The 26,370-nt window shown below is 37.3% G+C and overlaps 1 protein-coding gene across 1 annotated transcript; it reads right to left on the reverse strand.

The window, feature by feature from the left end:
• Positions 1-898: 898 nt before the first annotated feature.
• On the reverse strand, positions 899-26,311 carry marchf6 (membrane-associated ring finger (C3HC4) 6). The gene is made up of 26 exons (XM_067453637.1): positions 26,024-26,311; positions 25,129-25,228; positions 23,913-23,986; positions 22,355-22,498; positions 22,168-22,240; positions 21,797-21,965; positions 17,029-17,221; positions 16,164-16,225; positions 16,050-16,082; positions 15,913-15,964; positions 15,749-15,807; positions 15,566-15,646; positions 14,893-14,961; positions 14,520-14,594; positions 13,761-13,895; positions 13,555-13,674; positions 13,211-13,311; positions 11,146-11,283; positions 10,126-10,330; positions 9,964-10,033; positions 9,155-9,336; positions 7,709-7,843; positions 7,041-7,130; positions 6,121-6,253; positions 4,601-4,736; positions 899-3,840 (listed from the first exon to the last, which is right to left on the reverse strand). The coding sequence occupies exons 1-26, from the start codon at positions 26,040-26,042 to the stop codon at positions 3,753-3,755; spliced, it is 2,736 nt and encodes a 911-aa protein (XP_067309738.1). The 5' UTR covers positions 26,043-26,311; the 3' UTR covers positions 899-3,752.
• Between the last annotated feature and the right edge of the window lie 59 nt (positions 26,312-26,370).

Genomic DNA, 26,370 nt, shown 5'->3' on the forward strand with positions numbered 1-26,370 from the left:
TCATTATTCATTGTTGACCCTTCCCTTACACCTAACCCTACCCTTAAACTTAAACTAACCCACACCACCTCAACTGTCCCTAACTTTACCCTTAAACTAACCCACACCACCACACCTGTCCCTAACTTTACCCTTAAACTAACCCACACCACCACACCTGTCCCTAACTTTACCCTTAAACTAACCCACACCACCACACCTGTCCCTAACTTTACCCTTAAACTAACCCACACCACCTCAACTGTCCCTAACTTTACCCTTAAACTAACCCACACCACCACACCTGTCCCTAACTTTACCCTTAAACTAACCCACACCACCACACCTGTCCCTAACTTTACCCTTAAACTGACCCACACCACCACACCTGTCCCTAACTTTACCCTTAAACTAACCCACACCACCACACCTGTCCCTAACTGAACCTGTATCCCACCTCAAATTTTGCAATACAACATGAACACAATAAGTACATTGTTTTTGATGCATACATAGTAGTTAAGGCCACCTAATATAAAGTGGGACCGCTTTAATTTATATTTATTTCAGTTTTAGAAATGCTTCAATTTAAACATTCTTCAGTTAGTAACCAAGGCAATATTTCTAATTTAGATATTTTATCATGTAGTTAGTATTTGTATTTTAAGCAGCTTTAGTTCAGTTGATAAAAACAAATTTGAATAGTTTTAGTTAACAACAGCACTGATTCATAAGACTTTTACTCTTAAAAGCACTGTATTGTGGCATAAAGGCAGGTCATTCTGTAACTCAGACATGACACATCTGTTGCATAACCGTGCACTGTAAGAGATTATGTGACTAACCCACAATGCATATTAAGGCTGAAGGCCATGAACTTTGATTGAGCTTCCAGACTGTGTACTGGCCACTCACATGCTCGCATTTACAAAAGTTTACTTTTATTTTCTGGTGTAAAATTCCATTTTAAAGGAATTTAGGCATACAAAATGTACTGTACATCATGCCAACAACAAATGACAACAAAATCGTTAATGCCCACATCAAATAAATCAAACAAATTAGTCTTATACAATAATGGGTAACGATAGCAAGTAAAAAGCACTTGGTAATGAAACAAGAAGAGTCCTAGTAATCTGTCGATCTACTTAAATGCACCATTGTTGTTTCACAATGAAAATCACAAAACATTTAATGGGGTCAACGCGTGCAGAAAGCTGTTTGGCTTTTAAGATATTGCCGGTAAGGCTGATGTCTTTATTCTACAGATGACTAGGACAGGACAAGTTTACAGTTTGTAATGATGTATGAGAAATTATGCTGATTAAGCTGAGCTAATAATGGTTTTGATACATAAAGAAATTATGATTGCACTTTATTTTACAGTATGTGCACTTGCATGTACCTAAGAAAGTACTGGGTAATATAAGGTAACGCCATGGGTTTAGAGGTAGGTTCAGGGTTAGTACCTATTATTGCAATTACTATAATAAGTACATGGGGAAGAGGACTGTAAAATAAAGTGCTACTGATATGATGTATCATTAGATATAACAGAAGATATTACAAGTACAGAAATACTAGCGGTCTTGCCCTGTATTTCGTTGTTTTTTTTTACCACAAACATCCAAGTTTATTAGCATTTAGTGCAGTTATCATAGTGTGAGTAGTCAGTCTTATAAATCCAAAAGCTCATTATTATGATACATCAAACATGGCTTACTGAGTCATTTGTATACTAAACATCTTTATATCACACTTATTATAATCCTTTGTAATAAACAGATACTATTATTATAAACAGTATTTCTAAAAATAAGATTGCAAATGATTCCAAGTTTGATTAAAGACACAAAAGCACTGCGATTACCACACTTTGTGATTTAATATTTGTAATAAAAGTTTTCAACAAACAAAAAAAAAAAAAAAAAAAAATTGTCTGCCATTATGAGGATGTAATTGTTACAGCGAGAGCCTCCAAGCAGGAGGTTTGAAAACATTCAGAAATACTGAATACTTCCCACACAAACATGCTATGAAAAGTAAAGGCTTAGTAAACCAGACACACGACGGTGTTTAGTGCTGGACCACTACCTTTACCTGGATTCTAGCTGACCTCAGAAAACCTAAGAGGATAACAAATCAATGGCTGATCAAACATGAAAACGGTGTCACTAGTTGCACATATAAAAATAGAACATTTGCCTTTCAGAGGAGCGCAAGCTTTAAGAAGCATACAGTATCCAGTTTCAGTGTAATAAGAAACTATAAGGTCACTTATAGAATCTCAGCGCTGATTAACACTATCTCTAAAGCCGTCTGAGACAAATTCTTCGGGAATCGTGAACCTGTAACAGACGCAGCAAATCTGAAATGGAGAAAAACATACGCGAAGAACTGAAAAGTTACATTATTTACAAATGTGTTGTTGAGGATCTCCTCCTTACCTAGACACGAAACGGACTTCTCTTCTAACGAATCGAAGCAAGAATCATAAAGAATGAATCAAGAATCATAAAGAATGAATCAAGAATCACAAAGAATGAATCAAGAATCACACATTTCGGATGAAATTTGATCAGTGTGATGAATTATAAGTGAACTCCAATACGAGTAAGGACTTGACATTTTGGTTTAAAGGTTGGTTTCCGAACTATTGCTGCACTTAAAAAAGATGGGGGGGGGGCGGGGGGTATTTAAAAAAGTGTAACAACCTGTGTACGTGCCAGTTACATTTATGAGGAAGTGTTGCTAAGCCATGCTGAGGACAAGACAGACATACAACGGTCGATATAAACTTGAACAGCAAACAAATATGCTAGCTCAACCACTGACGCAATTAGCACTCTAAACGGTCTTCTAAGCTACTCTAAAGTGTTTTTCAGAGTTGAACGAAGAGCTAGCAGGCAGAGGTAGGCTTTGCGGCTCACTGTGAGCCATAAACACTACCGTCAAACTACGCTTCGTCTGCTAGATACTGACTCTGTGCTTCTGTGTTCTTGAATTGGTCAACAACAGTCACGCACGAACTGTTGGTGAAACGAAATTCCCTCTTTTTCACATGACAGGAAGCGGATGGGCGTGGTGTAACCATCAAATCCGCCTACATCCACTTCTGCTCATAAAATTAAGGAGGTTAAAGCAGAGAAATGAAAGTAAGACACTACCAATCGCACCAAATCAAACGAGACCCTCTCATTCAAAAACTTCAAGATCATATTTCATTGAAAATTCAAAACTAATAAATAAAAAGTACTAATGCGACAGTCCAACTCCAATATGACCCAGGCGTTTGTTCGAGAGTCATTTCAGCTCTGGAGTCTGACTGGCCTCTCCATGAGCGATGAAAGGAACCATGTGGGTCGAGTCCTACCACAAACAAATCTCCACAAATAAGGTAACAACTAGATTTAATAAATTAATACACATACTTAATCTGTTTTTGTTTTTGTTTGTTTCCTGTTGTTTTTTTCCTTTTAGGAGTGAGACATTCTTTTTAATCCATGGCTGGTTGGCTGTAGGGTTTCCCTCTTTCGCCCCATTTATGTACATGGCTCTTTCGGCCCTTTTTGCTGGCAGGGTCAAGAGAGGCCAGAGGTCAGTTTTTAAGAGTCTTAGTGGACGTGATGGATGTATGGGCGCACACATCACGGGTAAGCAGAAGGAGCAGGAGAGGAAGGTTCAATTCAGTCGTTCACGCATGCTCACACATGCTCGCTCACTTACACACACACACGCACACACACGGTGACTCCAAAGCAATCCCAAGCCCTTTACTCCTGCACTGAACTGCTGTGTGTGGTAGTGTTGGCCTTGCCAGCTTTTCGTTCATAGTTCACAAGTCTCTGTCCAACAAGGTACCTGCATGGACGAACAAAGAACAAAAGACAAATCAGAGGAAAGCGCAAAAGGCCAGATAAGCAAGGCTGGGAGAATTATAATTCAAAGCTGGGACCAAATAAATGCTACCAAAAGTGACCAAAAACGTATTATTCATATTCTTATCATACTACAATATTTACTTCTGTATTCATTTGATTTTCTATGTAACAGATTAAATTAAATCATTAAACAGGTAATTTTAATTAAATCATTAAAATTACATTTATGTTTGGGTCGGTAAGATTTTTTAATGTTTATGAATGTTTGTGCTCACAGTGTTTATTTGATTAAAAAAACCTGTAAAAACAGTAATATTGTAAAACATCTTTCAATTTAAATGCGTTAAAAAATAAAATGTATTCCTGTGATGGCAAAGCATAATTCTTTCTAGTATTCAGTGTCACATCTTTCAGAAATCGTTATAAATATGTTGATTTGGTGCTCAGGAAACATTTCGTATCAACAAAGTTGAAACCATTCTGCCATATATTTTTTTTTAAACCCAAGATACGTCTTTCCCCCAGAATTGTTTGATGAGAAGAAAGTATAAAAGCTGTTTTTTGTATAAAATTTAGGATTTTTTTTACATTATACCTTTACTGTCACTTTTGAATGGAAGAGTAAATGGCTGATACACCAATCAAAAAATAATCTCAAAGTACAAAATGTCCCTGTACATTTAACGCAGTAGGCAAGTATTGGCTCGGAAAAAATAAGTTAATTACTGCTCAGGACTCACTTGTCATTCTTGATGTGCTCATAAAGGCGCTTGAATTGTCGGATTTGGAAAGAGAGGATACCCATCAGCACCACTACCATCAGAAGGAAGGGGTAGATTCTCCTCTGCACCAGATTCTGCATCTCCATAGTGACCCCTATTCAGAAAGAAAAGAGCTGGTTAGAATAGGTAAGAGTGGTTGACTGTGATACTAGAGTATCATAGCATGAGAGAACACCCATGGAAGAAAAACGCATCTTAAAATGCATGCTGGTTTTTGATTGTTTAATTAGGTTTCAAGCAGAAAAAACTAAACTAAACTAAAATGACATCTATTTTGGATGGCTGAGGTCTTTAAGAATACACCTGGCCTTCTTGAGGCATGCAAGATATCCCTAAGGTTCGGAAGCACCGCCAGCGAGGAGCTAGTTTTACTACACTGCCACAACAGCCACTGATACAACCAGAATCTTTTCAGTGGTGCATCAAAAATCTTGTTCATGATGTGTGATGCCGTACGACAGCGATCTGACCTTTAATTACTCTGCAGTTGAAAGTGTCCAAATCTGAAGAAACAGGTATTTGTTGCAACCTTTATGGTAAATGCCACTACACATCTCCAATATACAGTATGAGGGCATCTAACTGTTCAGAATTTTTGTACTTAAAGAGCTCAAGTAGTCATTTACAGAACAGCTGTCAAAACTAGACCTTCCCTATTGATTGAAGACCACTCAAAGCCACACAAGATGAAGCCACTCTGAAACCTCTTCAAACGATGAGAATCAAACTGAGTTCAATTGCAACAACTGAGTCACTTGTTCTGTGAAATCCAGGATGAATGAAAACAAAGAGCTTATACATTATACATGTAGGGGTTATTGAATGAAAAAAATATTAAATGTGGGAAAACACCTTTTAAAAACACATTAGTAATAAATAATCAATTTAAAAAACACTCAAAAATGATTAACAAATATAGAGACTTATTTAAGAAATACATTTCAAATTATGATATAGATAGTTCAGTGTCAGTATAATTTTACATGCTTTTGTAACAAATGCCTTAAGTGTCTCTTTTGATCCATTTAATTAGCCATTGTTGAATAAGGTAAAAAATACTTTAATTAAAATAAAATGTTACTGACCACCAACATCTAAATGGGAATATGCCATAAAAATAATTAGTTTGAATGAATGACTCATATACAGTGACTGCACCAAACTTATAAAACTTAAGATAAATTTAAACCAAATTCAATAATGTTAGGGCTGCACAATTAATCGAATTTGCAATCGTGATTACAATTATGGATGTCTCAATTATGTAATCGTTCAAAAAAATGTAATCATAATTACAAAAAAAGTGGCATGCAGCCGCTTCAAACTGTTATAAAGCTTTTCAAAACTTAATTCAATGTAAATTGTTATTATTGCATAATTATACAATTATTATTTGTCATAATCTGTGCAACCCTATGTCTAATACAAAATTGTATATGAGAAACAGAGCTTTGACTAACAGCCTTGCTTCTACCCACCAAGAAGGGGGACGATGCCTACAGAAATCACGTAGGGGATGCAGAGAGAAAGCAGCAGTACAGCGATGACCGGGGCCGCTAACTTCCTGATGATGAAATGAAGGTCAATGTTCCTGATTCCATTGGCATACACCTAAAGAGTGGTAAATCATTCAGTTAGTGTGCGCATCCATCTACAGTAAAGCATCCAGGCCAGGTCTGTCCAGTCAGTCCTGGAGTGTCACTGTCTTGCAGAGTTTCGCTCCAACTTATCTCAACACACCTGTCTGGAAGTTTCTAGTCTGCCTAATAAGACCTTGATTAGAGTTTAATTGGGGTTAGAGCTAAACTCTGCAAGACAGTGGCCCACCAGCAGTAGGATTGGACACCCCTGATCCAGGCCCTGTTTACACCAAGTATTAAGATACGTTTTTTGGTTGATTGGATTACAAGTAGACAAGGGAGACACAAACCCATTTACACCTGGTCTCTTTTGTCCACTTTCAACTACTTCTGTCCTGATTTCTTTGAGAGGAGGATCTATGGGCAGGTAAATTAATCTTTTTTTTTTTCTTTTTAATGTTTTTAGTTTCTTTTGAACTAATGTACAAAATAAGTACACTTGGTGCGTGTTTTTTTGTCTCCTGGTGACAAAGTTTAAATCCTGTCTGGCTAGCACGCTTCCCAAAATATTTAAAGATTGAGTCAGTAGGCAAATTGTATAGGTGGTCATTTGTGGCTGATAAGTGACTACACTACTCAAGCAATCTGGTTGAATCCTCTGAAAGTGGTCAAAAGTGGACAAGCTTAAAACATTTTAGACCCCTGTATACACCAGTATTTAGTGTCATCCACTTATGATCTGAAATACATTTTAATACCAGGTGTAAAGAGTGACGTAACAGCACCAAAGTCATCCTGAACAAACAACAGCCACTGACCTGCTCAATAACTGTCTTCAACCACCACTGGGGACCCATGAGGGTGATGGCAGCAATGATTTTGGCATGCAGCACTCCTAAAGCCCAGTCCTTAATGATATAGAGAAAAATCTGAGTCAATACTACTGACGCTGCTATACCTCTGTGCCCCACTTTGCGCCTGTGGAAATTAAGTTCTCCAAACAGGATGGATTAGATTAGCAGGGCAAAAGCAGTTTTTGAAAAACTGCCTGCTACTGGCGTAAATCCAACCAAAATCTGTTTTCCGTTTCATCAGTGACACAGCTCATTAGATCAATTAGGGAACAGTAGAAGCACAGAGAAAAGCTGGGTCAGATCAATACTGACACACAGCAGACATGTCAGATGAGAATAACGTCGCTCAGTTAATGTTATTTTTAAACTCTATTTGTGTATAGAGATCTAACAACATTAACACACCTGGTGGAAATGGTGAAACGTTATGCACTGTGATCATCTAAACTTTATCCAGAGGCATTTGATTAAAAACACACAAAAAAAGACAATTCTGACATTTATTTACCCCTGATTCAAATTGATTCGTCTTTAAAAAAAAGTCATATGGGTCTAGAAAAACCTTGGTGATACATTTGATACATTTCAGGTGAACTGTGTCTTTAAGAGCAGCACCCCTAATCATGCTTTACCTGCCAGGGGTAGAACAGAGGCGTCTGATCAAGCGGCACTCTGAGAGGAGCTACAATCACCAGCTCGAACAGCAGTCCCAGGAGCAGAGGAATCACTCCAGCCAACAGCACAGCTACAATCAGTGTCTTCATAATCTGAATTCACACAGAAATCACCAACCCTCAACATGGTTCATTATGGAATCATCTGTCTTTGGCTTTCTTTACATGTAAGATCAATAGTTTTTAATTGATGTATGTTGTACTAAAATAAGCCCAAGCTCCCATTTTAAAACAAATTCTCTCATTCCTTAATTTGAGGAAACATTTAAAGTGCCCCTTTTATGCTATTTTAGGAGGTCTCCTACAACTGTTTTACATACATCCAAAAAAAACACACAAAAAAAACAGTTCGGTCAAGGATCCGGTCTCACTAAAGGCCCAGATATACTCAAAAGCGATTTTTTTTTTAGTTCTTTGCTTAAGGGTAAAATTACGTTTGAAATACGTGAGGAGCGATATACTGTAAGCAAACATCTGACGCCGTCCACACGGATGAGACTGAAGTTTAGATGAATATATAAATATGTGCTGCATGCTTTCCTCTCAATAATAAAATAAACATAAGAAAATTGAAAAAACGGCAAGCATTTAAATAAAGCATTTGATCATAGCAACGTGGACTGCAATTTGGCACTCTAGTAAAGTCATGTTTATTTATATAGCACTTTCTACAATAGATTGCTTAAAATCAAGCAGCTTTACCCTATTAAACATGAAAATCAGAAGTACATTTTATACTATAAAGCAGTTCTCCAGTGTGTTCATGTTTTCACTCGCAGACGTCTGACCTCAACAGACTGAACGGGGAGGAACGATCCAGAAAACATTTCTGCATGAAAGAAGGCGGAGCCTCAGCGCACAGCCACCTGTTAAGCAATCGCCATGGATCAATAGTAGTACAAAGGTGTTAACTTTTCCGGAACTTCTAACTAACTTGATTTCGATTCAAGTATATCAGGGCCTTAAATCGCTCCTTTCTGAGAGCCTACTCTGCTCTGATTGATCAGATGGCCCAGTCTGATCTCTACCGCTTAAAGCATGTGCTGGAAATGAAACGCCCATTACTGCATCTGAATTTCAAAACTGGAGGCTTCGTCAGTACTAAATTGATCAAAAATGGAGTCAGTTTTGTTTTATAAATTCCAGCTAGAGTCCTGATCCTTTTAAAGTGCATGCAGTGAATTTGCTTTCACAGCACTGAAAACAGCATCTTCTCAACATGTCAACAACACAAACCAAACTCTTTCTGGCTTAAGTAAAACTAGTTTTTAAGGGCAGGTCAAAGCAGACATTGTTCGTGGGCAGCCAATAAAGACCATAGGCTAGCACAATGCAAATTTGTTACAGGTTTGTGCAGGAAGTAAAACTAGAATTACTGACGATTGAGACCAATGCATGCAGTACCATGAGAGTCCACTCCTGAACCTTGAGCAGGATTACTCTACGCCCCTGAGGCATCCAGGCCAGCAGCACGGTGATCGCTCTGATGGAGAGCCAACACACATACAGCCCACATGCTGCAGTGTACAGCTCATGGATCTTAGCACTGCCCGTCCAGAAGGACATCAGCCAGCGTCCAGTGAACACTGAGATAAACACAGAGAGTTCAGAGCACTGATTATATCAGTAAGACAAAGTGCAGACTGAAAGCATAAAGACCAATATTGAAACAATGTGAATAAATAAATAAATTGAAGACTAATGTGCTTTAACGGTACACTTCACACTTGTAGATCAGTTCACTTTGTTTCTTTGGTCACATGTTTAAATGAACCGCACTAACAGAGCAATTGCGCCAGGCTTTGTTTTAATAGAACCAAACTTGGCAAGTGTGAACGCACCCTAATTCTTATTCACTGATCACTTTTATAGTGCTTTTAAGTCTTGAAGCTCATCATTGTAATTAAAAGGAAGTGTATGTAAGATTGTGGCTAAAACTGGTACTGCTACTTCAATATCCTGACCGGACTAGTGTTGTCAGTTATATAAGTATTTGAAATTAACATGATTTCTTAATGTCTAGTGATATATCAGGGCCATTTTATGATTAATTGAAATTTCTTACATACAGTTCCTTTAAATGAAATGGTGAAACAGGACAAACAATTCTTTATACGTCCTTTTGTGTCACATGGAAGAAAGTAAATCACACAGGTTTGTAAAACAATGAGGGTGAGCAAATGATCAGAAAGCCCAATTTGTTGGGATCTCACCTGGTAGCGTAAGACAGACCAAACTAGCCAAAAGCAGCGTCAAGCACATGAACAATATCAGCAACACAATCTATAGGGGGGCAAAAAGTGGACAATAAACATTAAACACTATCAATCTAAAAATCAGATTTTACAAAAGTATACAAGAAAAAGATGTCATACCCTTAGAGGGAACTTCATGGGCCGGTGATAGGGCTGGAAGCCCACTGGGCCACCCTGCTGCAGTATGGCCTGGTGGGCAGCATGCAGACCTTCTCCCACCACAGGAATGGCATTGTTACGGGCCTGCTGGTTGATGTTGTTGGCTTGCTGGTTGGCATTGTTCTCATTGTCTTCCTGGTCTCCCAGCAAGTAAGAATGCAAGTCTCTGAAAGGTATAACACCAAGTAGGATTGATCAAGATTATTATTACAAGGGTTAAGAAATTCAAGAAAGGTGGAGGCACAATTTAAATTAGAGATTTATTCTGCAATGTGGACAGCTTTAATTATTTTAACAGGAGCATTTGTAAAGTGCAGAACTAGTAAACTCATGCTGAACTGCGTGGCTCAATCAATTGCGTGAATTGCCCTCCATCAAATAGAATTTATAATTGTGCTGCCATTGTGGATTTGAAGAGCTCTTTTCCAAAACGCGATAAACGCCAAATAAAACAAAAATAAGTTTGTCATGCCATTTTGCTGTGTACTGAACCTATTCTCTGCTCCATCAATCTTTGGTTCCAAATCGCTATATTTTCTTGTTTAAATGTACTGCAAGATGCAGTGTCTTTCCAAACCGCTATAAGCACCCAGCCTGTTTTTAGACTAAATGTGAAATGAAAGTGAAAGTGCCTTTTTGATCGTATAATAAATTTGTAGCATTTTAAAACAAAAAAGTTTTTACTTTTAATTTATAATCAACAATATTGTGGTTTCATTTAACAATCATTGTTTAACATGTTCAGACTGTGCCAATAGACCATTTTCAAAGTATGTACAGGATATAAAAAATGTATAGGATGTAAAAAATGTATGGGTGTAGGTAAAAAAAAAAAAAAAAAAAAAGACATTTTCATGAAAACTATAAAAATGGATTTATAGCGTTTTGGAAAAGAGCTCCTCCTTTACAGTGCTAGATTGTTTAGGTCTATCGGTTATTGGATATAATGAGCAACAGGGTAAATATGTATATGAGACTCACAGCAAGTAGCCAGCGGTCACGGTCCAGGCTCGTACTAGACCTTTGAGCCACTGTCGCGTATGTCCCTGTTCCAATAGAGCAGGAAGAACAACCTGCAATAACAGCAACTCCAAGGACAGCTCGCTCACTGGAGCGTCACTGAAAGAGAGAGAGAGCGAGAGAGGGGAAGTCATAACATTTCTATATAAAATACTGGTATCACTGTTTTTACTTAGCAATAATGTGGCGTCAATTTGTAGGCCACAACGAGAGACTAAACCTCCATGGTACCCTAAGGAATATCTAATTGGTTTTAAGAATAGAATACCCTAGGAGTCAGCTTACCAGATCTGTGGCAATTTTCATCTCTTATAACACTCTTTTGGTTGCCTTTGAATAACAGTATCACACCATGACTATCAGACAAGTTTATTTCATTTCATCTCATCCTTTCAATTCTTTGGCTAATATGAACATTTAAAAATAGAGCCTAGACGGCTGCCCCTTTTATGTGTGCACGAGCTTGTTTTGTAATTCATTGTATAACCGATGTGGTCTTTATTTAGCAACTTGTTAGCAAATTATGCTTTTAAAGGGATCGTTCACCCAAAAATGAAGATTCTGTCATCATTTACTCACCCTCATGTTGTTTCAAACATGTATGAGTTTCTTTGTTATATGAGGTAAATGATGACAGAATTTTCATTTTTGGGTGATATATCCCTTTAAAGGTCAAATCAACTAAATTATTTTTTCAAGTAATTGTTAAATCACCTAAGAACAACAACTAAAACTATAGCTAAAATGACAACTATATACTCCACACCAAAGCTCGATAATGTAATGTTTATTCTAATGCACACTGTAATTATGTTGTCTTTGCTTTAAATGCTCAAGCTTTTTAAAGTTGGTAAAGTTGATATGATGTCAATGTTTTTATCATTCATCAGCTGGAAAAAAAACATTCTGAAAATTATTACAACTATATTATCATTATAGTTTTAGTGTGGGCTCTCTTATTCTCATAGAATTAGAATGATTATTAAAACTTTAAAATTACAGTTACTGTATCTATATAGTTATTGTCTTTGGTGAACACTTAAGTTAACAGCCTTTTATTATATTTGTAAATCGAAAACCAACATTCTAAAAACTCATTAGATATTCCTGATTTAACCTGAGGAATTAAACTGCTTGTACAGAACAAAGAGAGAACAGGACGTTATGTAGTGTTGAAACTAAATACACCATTGCATGGATAGTTGACCTAAAATTCTGTTCATTTGCTAACCTTCAAGTCATTTCAGATTTGTACGACTTTTGTTCTTCTGTAAACACAAAAGAGAACATTTTGAATAATGTTTTTTTTTTGTCAATACAATAAAAGTCTGTGCGATCCAATGTTGTTTTGGACCCTGATGCACTGTGACATTCACTGCATACAAAAAACCTGAAACATTGTTCAAAAAATCTTCTTTGTATTCCACAGAAGAAAGAAATTCATACAGGTTGGAAGTCCAAAAATCAGCTCTCTCAGTCATTCAAACAATATTTAAATGGCCTCTTTCCACAGAAGTCAAGAGTCAGTGCCCCAACAAACACTACAGCTGTTCAAAGTACTCTCATAGTGACGAATGTGAAGATGAGAGAGCAGCAGGGTTACATAGGGTAAAATACACAAATACAAAGTTAAGGGACTTTCTATAGCATTATTGTTGTGGACACTATGATTAACAGCTCTCTGCAAGATCAGACTGTAGTAATGTCTGCTGGGAATGACGACATCAGGTGTAATACATCGGCCAAATGATGCAACATGCCCACCTGACACTACAGAGTCCTGGCACTCATTAGGTAACGAAGCAAAGGTCTGCCATGACAGCAATAATTAGCACTTCATATTTATGGCCCTTTCTTTTAAACAAAATGTCACATCAAGACAGAACTTTGCTTCTTTTCTGGTTGTAATCTCTGACCAGATTTATACAGCAAAAGCACCAAACGACACTTCTGAATCGGTTTCCTCAATGTTTAGGCAATTATCCCAAGGAACATTAAACTTTAAGAGTTAATACATCTCATTTACCTGTAAAGCATCACATTGTAGGGAAGAAATGAAGGGAAGATGTGTTTGATTATCCGGATAGGAAGCCACAACATGAGAAGAACGATTGAGCCAAAAACAACCTGAAAAGAGAGCAAGACTTTTCATTCAAGAACATGGAAAACAGGAAAGTACATGGTCATGTAAAAAAAATATGATACAGGAAGGAAAGAAAAAAATTAATTAAAATATTAAATTCGCTCAACACTTTTGCATTCCCTTTTGTTCGCTAGCAAAAACACTGAAATGTATTTTTCCTCCCACCTAATTTAAGGGCTCCATAGGATGGGGTTTTTATTTATTTAAAAAGTTCAATATTTACTCACCACTGATAGTATGAATCGTCTCAGGTGTCTGTATATTGGTAGATGAATCATTTCCTGCACCGGGTTGAAATCAGGATCGTTCAGATTTCTGAGAAACCATAAGACTCCAGGCCTTAGAACCTGAGAGATAAAGGAACAGCATCTAAATTTCCCAAACATCTCCCAAAAGATCTTCTGCATGGTTAAACTGATATAGAAATGCCCACCTCTCTGAGCAATAGAATAAAAGAGGCGAAATAGAAGACGTAGACCATCCCCACCAGCCAGTGAAGGAACATGGTGGTCCCTGGGGCCGATTCAAAACTCAACTCTCGGTCTTTCAATGAGGCATCAAACATTTCCTACAAAACAGGTGGATAAACAAATGTTGGCCTTTACTGTATGACAAATACTAAGGTTAAGGTTTTAAACAAAACTTACTAACACTTAATAAAATGTCAAGATTAAAAGGTTACTTCAGCGATTTAGCATATTGCTTTGTATCAATAGAAACCCAGGAGTATATTCCAATGATCACGCTTCCCTTTTTAAAATTGTAGTGTCTGTTCTCTAACTGAACTGATTAAATTAATATGAACGTGGTGGGCAAGTGATCCAGTGAACCAGTAATGGAGGCTTTGGGAGTGGCCTCGTAGGGCAGCAAAGCAAGTGCATTCTGGGAGTTGTTGTCTTTCATCCACATGAGACAAAAATACATTTTCTGTCTTGTCTCATTCTAGAAGGCAGCTAATTCAAAAATAAGTTCACATTTCTACTACATTAATGACCCAGTTTAAATACAAAGCTTAATGCTAAATCACTGAAGTAACCCTTTAAGAAATGAAGCAGGGCACCTGCCACTGAAGATGAATAAATGAGAATGCTAACTAATAGCTTTCTTCAGTTATTAAGGACCACTTTGGGCCAATATGAACAAAAATGACTGAGTGCACCTTAAATTAGTATGATAAAAGAAAACTAAATACCAGAGAGCAGATATCAAGCCACCAGCCACAGATGAGGGGGAACACACCAATCTCTACGACTACTAGAAGAGACACCTGGAAGAAAGATCATTTAATGAGACTCAAAGTGCTGCTAATATAACACATACTGGTATACACACATTAGCATATGTACAAGTGTATTAGGCCCAAGTTTGTAATCTAAGCTTAGATAATGTGACCTAATTATAGCAGTAGCGTGACTGAAAACACAGCATTACTCTAAATCCCAAAAGAGCTTATTGAAACCAGCTGTTGCAACCAATGTTACGCACTTATATTAAGTCATTGTTCTCGCCCTTTCTAATTACTCAAGTTCAGCAAACAGCACATGCAAGCTGCTGATACAACTGACCTTTACCACAATGTAGCAGACTCCTAACAAGCGGCGTGATCTTTGAAATCTCACCAGTGCTGCTAATCCCTGAGATCTGAATTAAGGAAAGGAACACCAGGGGCCGTATTACAGAGACTTTCCATCTTCAGATAGGAGAGGTTCAATGTTATATACAAGTCCCTAACTGAAATCAGAACAAAGAAGTCAAACCAAGCTGCTTTCTGTTTGTCAGTGCTGAAAATTCATATGATGAATTTGGACCCACTTTATATTAGGTGGCCTTGACATTTAAATTAATAATTTGATACAATGCACTTATTGTGTACATAAAGGTTTTTACATTGTACTTACATTTAAAAAAAAAAAAAACCTTAATGTAATTAATTTCTGCAATTACATAATTACACTTTTGACACTTCCCTTACACCTAACCCTACCCTTAAACTTACCCATCCCACCACATCTGTCCCTAACTTAACTCATATCCCACCTCAATATCAGCTAGCATGTTCTGCAATACAATATGAATGCAATAACTGCACTGTACTTATTTTTTGATGCAAGTACATAATAGTACTTACAACACTAAAGTTAGCTGAACAATGGTAAATGTGACCGCACCTTTAAGATTTTTAAACAAAAATAGACTGGGACAGTTTTATTCCAGGTGTTTATGATTGTGGAAGGATACATGGCACACGATTAGTGTGATGGCCAAAAGGACATATCCAACTATTGTGGTGATGAGACCCTCAAAGTGTGAGGCACGAACCTGAAAACAGATAAGAGATCGTTGTCAATGTTAAAGCTGCATTTACATTCAAATCTTTAAATCAAGCTGGACAAAAGAAGCTAAAACTAATCTGATACTTACATATTCTTCAAAACCAAGCCCAACCACTGAGAAGTGGCCAATATGGTAAGGACAGAAAGCTTTAAAAGAGTTGATTTTAGGAGTTAAAGTTTATATATTGGTATACTGAACAATGTTTAATTCATGTCATTATTTGACTCAAACAAAAGTGTAGCAATGCTTACCAAACACGAGGATGAAGAGTGTGTTGAGTGAGACCACCCAGAACACATGTTCCTAAAACAAAAACAAAAAACATTGATTTGTTGCTCTCTTGAATGAGATGTGTATTGGTAAATAGGGCAGTTGTATAATAACTCACCAGGAAAACCAGGGACCCATCAAGCCCAAGCATCTGAAAAAAGGGGAAGAACAGGTTTAATGTTTCTCTGAAAGATTTTGGTAGGATGTACAATATATGGCACACCAGTCTCACCCTTTCCCAAGTGAGCTCTTCAGCTGCACGATCCCATTCCAGAGCATTCCAGTTCATATCATCTGCACAGAAAACACACAACACTTCACTACCAGTCAACATTTATACTCACTTAAAGGGTTAGTTCACCCAAAAATGAAAATTCTGTCAATAATTACTTACCCCAATGTCGTTCGACACCCGTAAGACCGCCGTTCATCATCGGAACACAGTTTAAGATATGTGAAGATTTCCAGAAAGGGAATAAAAACATAATCAAAGTAGTCCATATGTGACATCAGCTGGTTAGTTAGAATCTCTTGAAGCATCGAAACTACATCTTGGTCCAAAATTAACAAAAACTACGAATTTATTCAGCATTGCCTTTTCAGCATTTGTTTTCAATCCGCAAACAAAGATTTGAACGGTTATGAACCAGTGTATTGATTCATGATTCGGATTACGTTTCAAACTGCTGAAATCACGTGACATTGGCGATCTGAATCATTAATCGATACACTGATTCATGACCATTTGAATCTTTATTTGAGGATTGAAAACAAACGCAGAAAAGAAGACAATGCTGAATAAAGTCGTAGCTTTTGTGATTTTTGGACCAAAATGTATTTTTTGATTCTAATTAACCAGCTGATGTCACAAATGGACTATTTTGATGATGTTTTTTTACCTTTCTGGAAAGGGACAGTATACCGTACATACATTCAATGGAGGAACTGAAAGCTTATGGACTAAATATAAAATAAACTGTGTTCCGAAGATGAACGGAGGTCTTACGGGTGTCAAATGACATAAGTGTAAGTAATTATTGACAGAATTGAACTAACCCTTTAAGAGTTTCTAATTTGTTTAATTAAAGCTGGCGTACCCTGTGCTCCATTGTTGGCATCTGCAACATCTTCAGCACCTCCATCCTCCTCATCTTCATTATCCAGCTCCATCTCTTCCGCAGGATCAGCGGGGAGGTCAGGAGCCTCAGCCGCTGCAGCATTCTCCCCTGGAGGTTCAGCCGGGGCGGGCATGGGCTGGTTTTCAGCACCTCCATTACCTTGGCCAGGGGGCTAACAGGTAAGATAATATAGATAATGACGAAAATTCTGACTACGATAGAGTATCTGCAGAAGAGGATTTTTAAAGTAAACTGCATCTGGTTCAGTCCAAGAAAGAACAAGCAACTATTCTGCTATGAGAGCAGTCTCCAGAGATTCAGGGGATAATGTGGGATTTGAAGATGACAGAAGGTCAGGAGGGCTACTGTGCTGTGCTCAAATCAAAATGATAATTACAGTAAGTAGGAAGCAAAGTAAACAAAGAGGGTGATGGCACAACCTGCATAATTGGTCTCTGAAGAATATCAAGCTTCAGAAAGTTTTGCTGACAAACCGCAAAAGGAGTGTCATTTTTGCTGTATCCAAAAGAATATTCATAAAAATCTTAGTTAAAAGAATTTGCATGTGAGGAAATTACATAAAATGCCCATTTCATTATTTGAGCAAAAAGGAAAAACAGGTTGAACATGTGAAAATACACACATCTATATTTTGAGATAATCTGTTTTCTGCACATCATAATAGCGCCTGTTTTGAACAGAAATATTTAAAGTCATCAAACAACATTTATTAATACAGTTTAAAAGTTTGGAGTAAGTAGGATTTATTAAATGTATTTATCATTATTAAAACTTATTCAGCAAAAATGCATTAAAATTCTCAAAAGTGAGTGTACATACATTTATAACGTTACAAATTATTTCTATTTCAAATAAATGAAAAAGATATTGTACCTCACTGTGTTTTTGATCTATTCATCAAAGTATCCTGAAAACAATTATTTTGGTTTCCACAAAAATAAAAAGCACAACTGTTTTCAACATTAATAATAGGGCTGGGACGGTGTGGATTTTTTTTTTTACCGCGGTTGAAAAGCAAGAAATTCCCGCGGTTCAGCGGTAAACCGCTTTTAAACGCGGATATAAAAAAATTAAATAAAGACGTGCAACAGGCGTGGCGCCGCGCCCCCTCTTGCGCGTCTTGTTGGGAGTGCCACACACTAATCTTTTTCTATAGTTTACTCTGTAAATTAAATTGAGAGTATAACCAGTGGCGGCGCCAGGGGGGGGCTAGGTGGTGCTGCAGCTCCTCCTATATTAGTCATAGCACCTGCCCAGCACCCCCAAGAAATGTCTGTAATTTTTTATATTCATATTTTAAAGTCATGTTTGAATATTCTCTCATGTTTTTAAAATAGGAATTAAATAATAATTTAAAATTATATATTAGTCTTAAATACATGAGGCCCAAACAGGTGATCATCTTTGGCCAATGGGCTCGGCGCCCGCGAACCTCTGAGCTTGTTTTTGATAGTGAGTTTTAGCAAAGTAAAATAACGTTACACCAAAATGGATCATTTTTTGCTCCCTAAACGTCCACGTTCTGAGTCATATCCTGAAACGAGAAACGAGACTGTGAAGGTGCAGACACAACACTCGTCATCACAGAGCCTCAAGAACAAGAAAATTCCTGGGATGAACTTAAAGACAGAGAATCGGCGGCGGCGGTTTTCACTGAGGATGCTAACGTTACAGTCAGTCAGTGTTGCCAACTCTCACGAGATAAATAATCAACTGCAGCTTCAAAAACAAGCCCAATATTACTATATTATTATCAATATAATTTATGATCAACAATTTATCAATAAATGAGCCTGCTATTAAATTGAAACCTTTCAGAGTTTGAAAAGCAAAAACAGATGTGATATTACAAAATTATTCAAATTGCAATAAAGGCTGTGAACAGAAGAGGTTTGGAGATGGAAAAAGTGATGTGAAGGCTAATTATGGTAACCCATAGTCGGAGTTAGTGCACACATTAGCAGTGGTGAACATGCACACATTTTATTTTATTGTTTTATCATAGCCTGTAATAATAAATACATTGAGATTCTTCGGAATTAAAAAGTACATTATAAAAAAAATCTATTATTATCTTTTTTTTTTTAAATCGGTAATTTAGGTGCCTCTCCTCTGTTTCCTCCATCTCTGTACATGTCTTCTGGTTGTATTGTTTGTAAAACAAAAAATGTATTCGTCTATGTACGTCTACGAACTATCATTACGTGCATTTATAATGTCCCAGTCTATGGTCACATCACATGCTGCACGTTGAACGCGATTTTTCTTCAATGAGGAGCGAGGCGGGATGTATGAGGACGAATTGCAGTATCGTTGCATTGAATGGCCATTAGCTGTGAGAAGACCGTGTCAGCAATGTACTGGACAAAACAGCAACTATTAAGAAACAAAGTTGCTTGTCCTATTTTCCTAACAAGCAAACACATTTTAAAAAATAAGCCCAAAAAAACGCAACCCACGACTCAAGATTTTTAACACGACTTGCCCAAAAAGAAGCCCAAAGTCGCGTAACACGCGGACTTGGCAACTATGGTTACGGTTTGAGCTGCAGGTGATATTAGCAACCATCCTCAGGAGAGCCCAGAATTATATTATATTTAATATTAATTATATTTAATATATATATATATATATATAATATATATATATAAGGCGGGTGTGTACGTATTAATTTAAACCAGGGTGGTCCAATGCGACTCCATAATGCCATAATGATGCCGCAAAATTCAAAGCACCTTCTCTTAAGTGTTAAGCATCCCCATAGCACCTGCAACAGAAAATCTCTGGAGCCGCCACTGAGTATAACTAATGCATTATGCTATTTTAAACACTGTACTGTATTCCAGATATATATAGCAAACATTTTACAATAATAAACGTGCAGACATCCATTTCATAAGCACGCGTGTTTATTTTCCCTCAGTGAAACAACACATAGCTTACAGCCTGTAAAACATTTAAATGATTATAAGTAAATAATGGTAATCTTAAGAATATAAGAAATTAAATATTTGTTTAAAAAATATTTGTTTTATAACCTATTGCCCCGCAAAGATGCGTCCTATGCCGCTCGGCGCTTTGAGATGAATGTGGGACACGTTCCTCTTCATGTTTTCTCCTGATGTTGCAAAGCAACACTTGTTGTAAAACGTCTGAAGAGTGAATTTTATCTTCCACAGGGTCAAGACATTTAGGCTATGTTTGATTATTCACTGCTAGAGAAAACGAAAGTTAAACCGCTGTGTGTGAACTGCGCTATCAAATAAACTTGACGTGCCTCAAGTCTAATAACAAGCTTTGTGCTTGTTATTAAGCCCCATTCACACCGCCAGCGACACGCAGCGACAAAGCGACATGATCCCATTCATTTCAATGGAGCGCTGGCGACTTCCAGCGACCGTTGGCGACAGAATTTGGGCGTGTCAAGCAACGCGAGACACGCAACAAAAGTTCAGAAATTTCAACTTTATGCAAACGAGAAGCGATTTTCTCGAGCGACAACCAATAGGAGTGAAGTCAGTGGAGTGCACGTGCCGGAGGAGTTGTTGATATTAGCTTTTAGCAAGTCCCATGTTCTTTATAATATGTCTCTGTGTAGCCTACATACAGAGACACATTTAAAAAAATGATGCATGGAAAAACGTGTCTGGGATTGTGGGGATAATAGAGTAAGTTTTAACTACACTGCATGCAATATGGTCTACCTATTACAGTACAGTGTGTATGTATTCTAATAACTTGCTCTGTTCTGCAAAACACTAGTAATAAAAACGGTACTATTTAATGACGTTTATATGCATATCCCTCTCTCATTCCGCATTAGTCCATAGCCTGTTTTCATAGCTGCGATGTAACATCTGCAAATTTATTTCCCTTGTAAAAGCTTTGTGCTTCACCCCTGTGGTAAAAATCACGTAAAAACCGCATTCACATAAAAAAAAAACACTGGGTCAATATTATAGCCTAGTTCCAAATTATAGTTTTATTTAAGAAAAAAATAGTATGAAAGGAGATATTAAAATAAGTGCATAAGCTCCTCCTAAGTGGAAGCAAGCTAATTTTCCCCTCACGTGCAAACTAGCGCAGATGAGTCCTTATTCGGGTTAGTAAAATAACAAAATGTAGTTTAAGTAGAAAATATATTTATGTAAAGAGATAAAATACAGAGTAGCCTATAGTAGGCTAAATTATATATTTTTATACAAAAAAAAACACGATAAAGTGAACATGCTAGTTTTTCTAGCCAAAATTCTGAAGGCTGGTATGTAAACCTTTTTTTTTTTTTTTTCGGTGATGGCGGTGACGATCTCAGACCCGCGGTATGCATCACGTGACCGCGGTATTGCAGTAAAACAGTAACCGTCCCAGTCCTACTTAATAATATTTCAAAATGTTACTTAAGCACCAAATAAGCAAAAGCATTTCTGAAATATTTTGCGTGACTGGAGTAAAGGCAGCTGAAAATTCAGCTTTGCCCATCACAGGAATAAATGACATTACAATTTTTTCCCCCTCAAAAACATTTTAAAAATCATACTGACCCAAACTTTTGAACAGTAGTGTAGTAGATGCTAATGTGGTAATGACAACTAAAGTAAAAAGAAAGTGTTTTATAATATTAACACAATTTGTTTAGTTATACAATTTTATTGGTGTATTTTCTAAATCCATTTAAATTTGAGTGTGATCTACATTCAGTTTGATGAAAGCGGTGTGGATATTCTACCTCATTGGGCGGTCCTGCAGCATTGGCAGGTTGCTGCTGGTTCTGCTCCAGCCATAAAGGGGCTCCACCATGAACAATCTGCTCCCGTAGCCACACCAGACTGATGAAGGCGCAGAGGGTGCAGGTCACCACGAAGCAGCCCTGCAGGCAGTCAGCCAGCAAGTTCTCTCTGCAGAGGATGAACATTCCCTGATCATCACTTCTGAAATGTCCAACAATTACAATTCACCACGCAACCACATCCACGGCTAAACCCGAGACCGCGGCGAGGATTGAAATAACCCATCATGCTCAGAGTTCAAAATGAGCCGATCTGCAATGTAAATAAATATTTTAAGAAGAAAACTTGAGCTTTCCTGTCTGGTACGTACGTGGAGAGCATGTCTAACGGCAGAGTTAGGAGGGAGCTTACGGATCCAGTGAACAGACACTTATAGATGCGACCTACAGGAAAAGGAGAGCAATATATGAGCAACATGGCAAATAACGCAACATGTATTGATTAAGACAACGTACTACTCACAGCGTAACAGACTGTGATCTATGGGCATCACTTACATGCTGTTAGAGGTACAACCCCCAGCCAAGCGAAGGCAACAAGCGTGTAATGAAACCAGTATCGGATTGCCGTGCCTATACTGGTGACCAGTCCTGCGAAAATGTCTTGCACTGGGAGCCGTGAAGGCATGTCTGGAGAGTAAACTTAAAGGGAAAGAGATCAGGACTTTAAAGCATTTTATACATTTATCATATAAACATTGTACAAAAAAAAAATCATAAAAGTGTAACATTCAGTACTGACAATTGTTGATTTAAAACTGATTTTATTCAAATTTAAGATGCTCAAAATCCCTTGGAAATTTTTTGAGTTCAGACATGTTATGATTACTGGGTTATTTTCACAATAGTTTAATATGCATCTTGCTCTCAGATCCTGTCTCTGAAATGCCTCAAAACCATAACTCCACAAATAGAAGTACAGAAGAAGAAGAAGTGTCTCAAGTGTGTCATCAAAAATCTGAGAATCAAAACAACAATTATTGTCTACATAAACACAGATGGGAACATTTGAGAGCTAACTAAATGAACAACGATACAGCGTCTAAGGTTATGCATCACTTGAGCATAGGGCTGCTCTATTTGGGGGGAGGGCAATTGAGATTTTTCTGATAAAAATAACAAATCAATTAAAAAAACAATCTAGGTTTGCTGTGATTTTTTTGTAGGGCTGCAAGACTATCAAAAAATGTGATTATATATTAACATGATAATAAATTATATTATTATTAATGCCAAATAATAATATATTTCCCTACAGCAGAGTATTAATGAAAAACTATATTTTATTGTACATTTCAACTTTAAAATTACAATAAATATATTCATGGCCTTCTTCATTTGCAAAATTAAACCATCAAGCTTTTATGTTGGCAGAAAACCGCATAGGGACCATAAAGCTTCTCTTTTATTGACAACAGTCAGTTTATAAGCACTTTTCATTACAAGTTTGGGGAGATTGGAGAGATTTGAGTTCCCAAATGCATGTTAGTGACCACATGCAGACTTGAGTTCATATAGAGCAGCATTTAATGTAAACTGAGCCGCTCATACACACACTGGATTGTGAGCTGTATGTGTGTACAAACAGTGCTGCGCTTCATTCTAAAACATGCAGTGCATATTTATGCAATTAAATTGCAGGCTTTGCTGTCAAATCATGGTTTGTATTTTATTTTAATTAATCATGTCATATTATGTTAGTAATAAAATTAAGTTTCAAGAAATTGGAAGTAATGGTTTCCAATGGGCAAGTGTTTAAATTGTCCTAATGGTTTTGTAAAACATAGCCTAAAATGTAATTATGTCACCTTCATTGTAGTAATGCCATACAACAATGACTCACTCTGGGTGTAAAAACCTTGTTTCACCTCAGCAAACATCTACGTCACACAACACGAGTGCCGTGCTTTTATATCACATGACTCAACCCATAGAACCCTATCGCTCTGAGGCACACAATAACTGCTATTGAACAGGCCATTTGAGGCTGTTGTGACTGTATAGAGCCGTTCATGGCTTTACCTCCCCTGAAGAATGTAATGAGGGGTTTACTTACTTGGTGTGAAAGCAAATCTGTGCTTGCATAATTCGCAGTACTCTTTTCTGCTGTGTTTAAGCCACTGCACCAAGCTGTGAAAACACAAGAGGGGGGCAGGAAGCAGGAATGCGGGTGATGATCTGACGTGTGTGAAAAAGCACTGAAAATCCAGCTTCATTTGCCATTTAAACAAGGGAAGAATAACAACAGCTGGAATTCTGTCGTTGGTTTTACCGTTACATTGATGAGGCCCCCTGAGCTCATAAGTTACAGACTGTCAGTCAGTCAAATGGGTGTTGCTGGCTCTTTCTATTCAGTAACCAAAAAGAACAACAACAACAAAAACCTGAACACAAAGCCGTACAAAAATAACTAGCCCCAAAAGAAAGGATAACTGGTATACTGACAGATGTTCTGTTCTAGAAATAAATGCCAAATTGTGTGATTTGCATCACAAAAATTGGCCTCATTCAGTGCTATACACCCAAACACTATTTTTCAGTTCGTTTTTTGCCATTTCCATAGCAATATACACTTCTGTTGAAAAGTTAGGGGTCGTTAAGATGTTTTTCTTTTTAAGAAATGAATACTATTATTCAGCAAGGATGCATTATATTGATCAAAAGTGACAGTAAAGCTGTTCTTTTGAAATGTCTACTCTAATAATTCTAAAAGATTGTTTTTAATAATATTTCACAATATTACTTTAACTTAGATCAAATAAATGCATCCTTGGTGAGCAAAAGAGACTTCTTTCAAAAACATTAAACACCAACCCCAAACTTTTTACTGGTAGGAAATCACCCAGACTTCCAATAAATCATCTCTTAACACTTGCACTTGTTGACTTGTAAGCTTAATAATGAACAGCAATGCCTGTGTCAGATCAGAGATTGAAACGCCTTCTTACATTGCAAGTGGTTTACCATTTCACGCTGTTCCATTTTTTGTACTCACTTATTCGGAACACCTAGAATTATTACAGTGTTGTTAACCGCTCGAATTGCATCCTCTGAATTTTATAGCAGGGACAATAAACTAATAAGAAAAGCAACTTGAGGCAGGAAGAGCCAGGTTTTGTCATTGAATGCTATCTCGTTTCTAAGTCTATTATAAACGAAAACTGTTAATATGACACTTTGAAAGACATTTCACATTGTTTGAACCAAAAGCAAGCATCTTCTTAAAAAGTTCTCGCAATGGGAATACATCGCTGAATGAACAAAGCTCTTACCATTCTTGGTGGATGAACTTAATACTTCCAGTACACACACAGGGATGGTAAAGGGGTTTGTCTTGAGTCCCCTCAGATCGACACACCCTACATATGTCAGCTACAAGAAAAAAAGTCGACAAAATAAGCATATTTTTAAGTAGAAATATAAATAAATTACACATTAAATGAAAAGAGGATGAACGGGATGTGAACGTTGCAACAAACCCAAAATCTACATGAGGATGAGTAATGAAAAAGACTAACAGAACTAAATAAGGTCAGTCAATGCATGGAAGATTATGATCAAGATTATCAGTCTATTTGCCCTCTTGTTATAACGACAGTAGAAACCTTAACTAGATAATAATGGATAACAAGAGAGACAACTATCACTCTTGCACACATAAAGTAAAAAAAGAAAAAGAAAAAAGATTTAGTTCTCATTGCAGTGTTTCAAAGACGGTGTAAGTGAATTGACTGACCTACTAAGTTTACGTCATCATATTTCAGGTGGGTTTACACCTGGCCAAAATATCCTAAATAAACCCTTCGACGTGAGATACAGTTGTTATAATAACGGCGAAAACCATTGTAACCTTAATGTCATTTTAAACTTTCCATGGTATCCTGTAAAGCCAGAATCAAACTCATATTAAAGCCATTTCTTTATTTGGACGTGTTTGGAGGATGACAGCTGTACTAAAGACCAAGCTGGCAGGAGAGCATATACGTTAGCTCGTTAGCTTGCTAAGGCCACATCAACTGCATAGATATTAGCAAGATGCATATTTGGTTGAGCGCCCAGGCTAAATCATCACATAATGATAAACAATCTTCTGTCAAAACGCATTTAAAAGACCAACAACAAACAAACAGACAGCAGCCAGAGAGCCTCCGTGTCTAGACAGCTTACCTTCTTCGGCAGTGTCCATCTTGTACGGTGACGCACTGTCCTCTTTACAGTCAACACATAACACACACCACGGAGCAAAACACAATATCAGCTCACAATTACGCTAAAATAAAACATGACAAATCCGATCCAAGCATGAACGCCGCATAACCACAGACCGGACACCTTTTCTTCGTGTAGTGCACACAAACCGCGCTGATCAAGATACTTGTTGGTCGACTATATTACATCCGAATGTGTGCTGCTGCTAGTGCTACGGTTTCGATTTACGGCAGGGGGTTAGCGCATGCGCAGAGAACGCGACACTTTCTGGCGCTTTCCGGTGGTGACTGCGCTGGATTTGATCA

The sequence above is a fragment of the Pseudorasbora parva genome, chromosome 9, assembly GCF_024679245.1.
Source record: "Pseudorasbora parva isolate DD20220531a chromosome 9, ASM2467924v1, whole genome shotgun sequence".
NCBI lineage: Eukaryota > Metazoa > Chordata > Actinopteri > Cypriniformes > Gobionidae > Pseudorasbora > Pseudorasbora parva.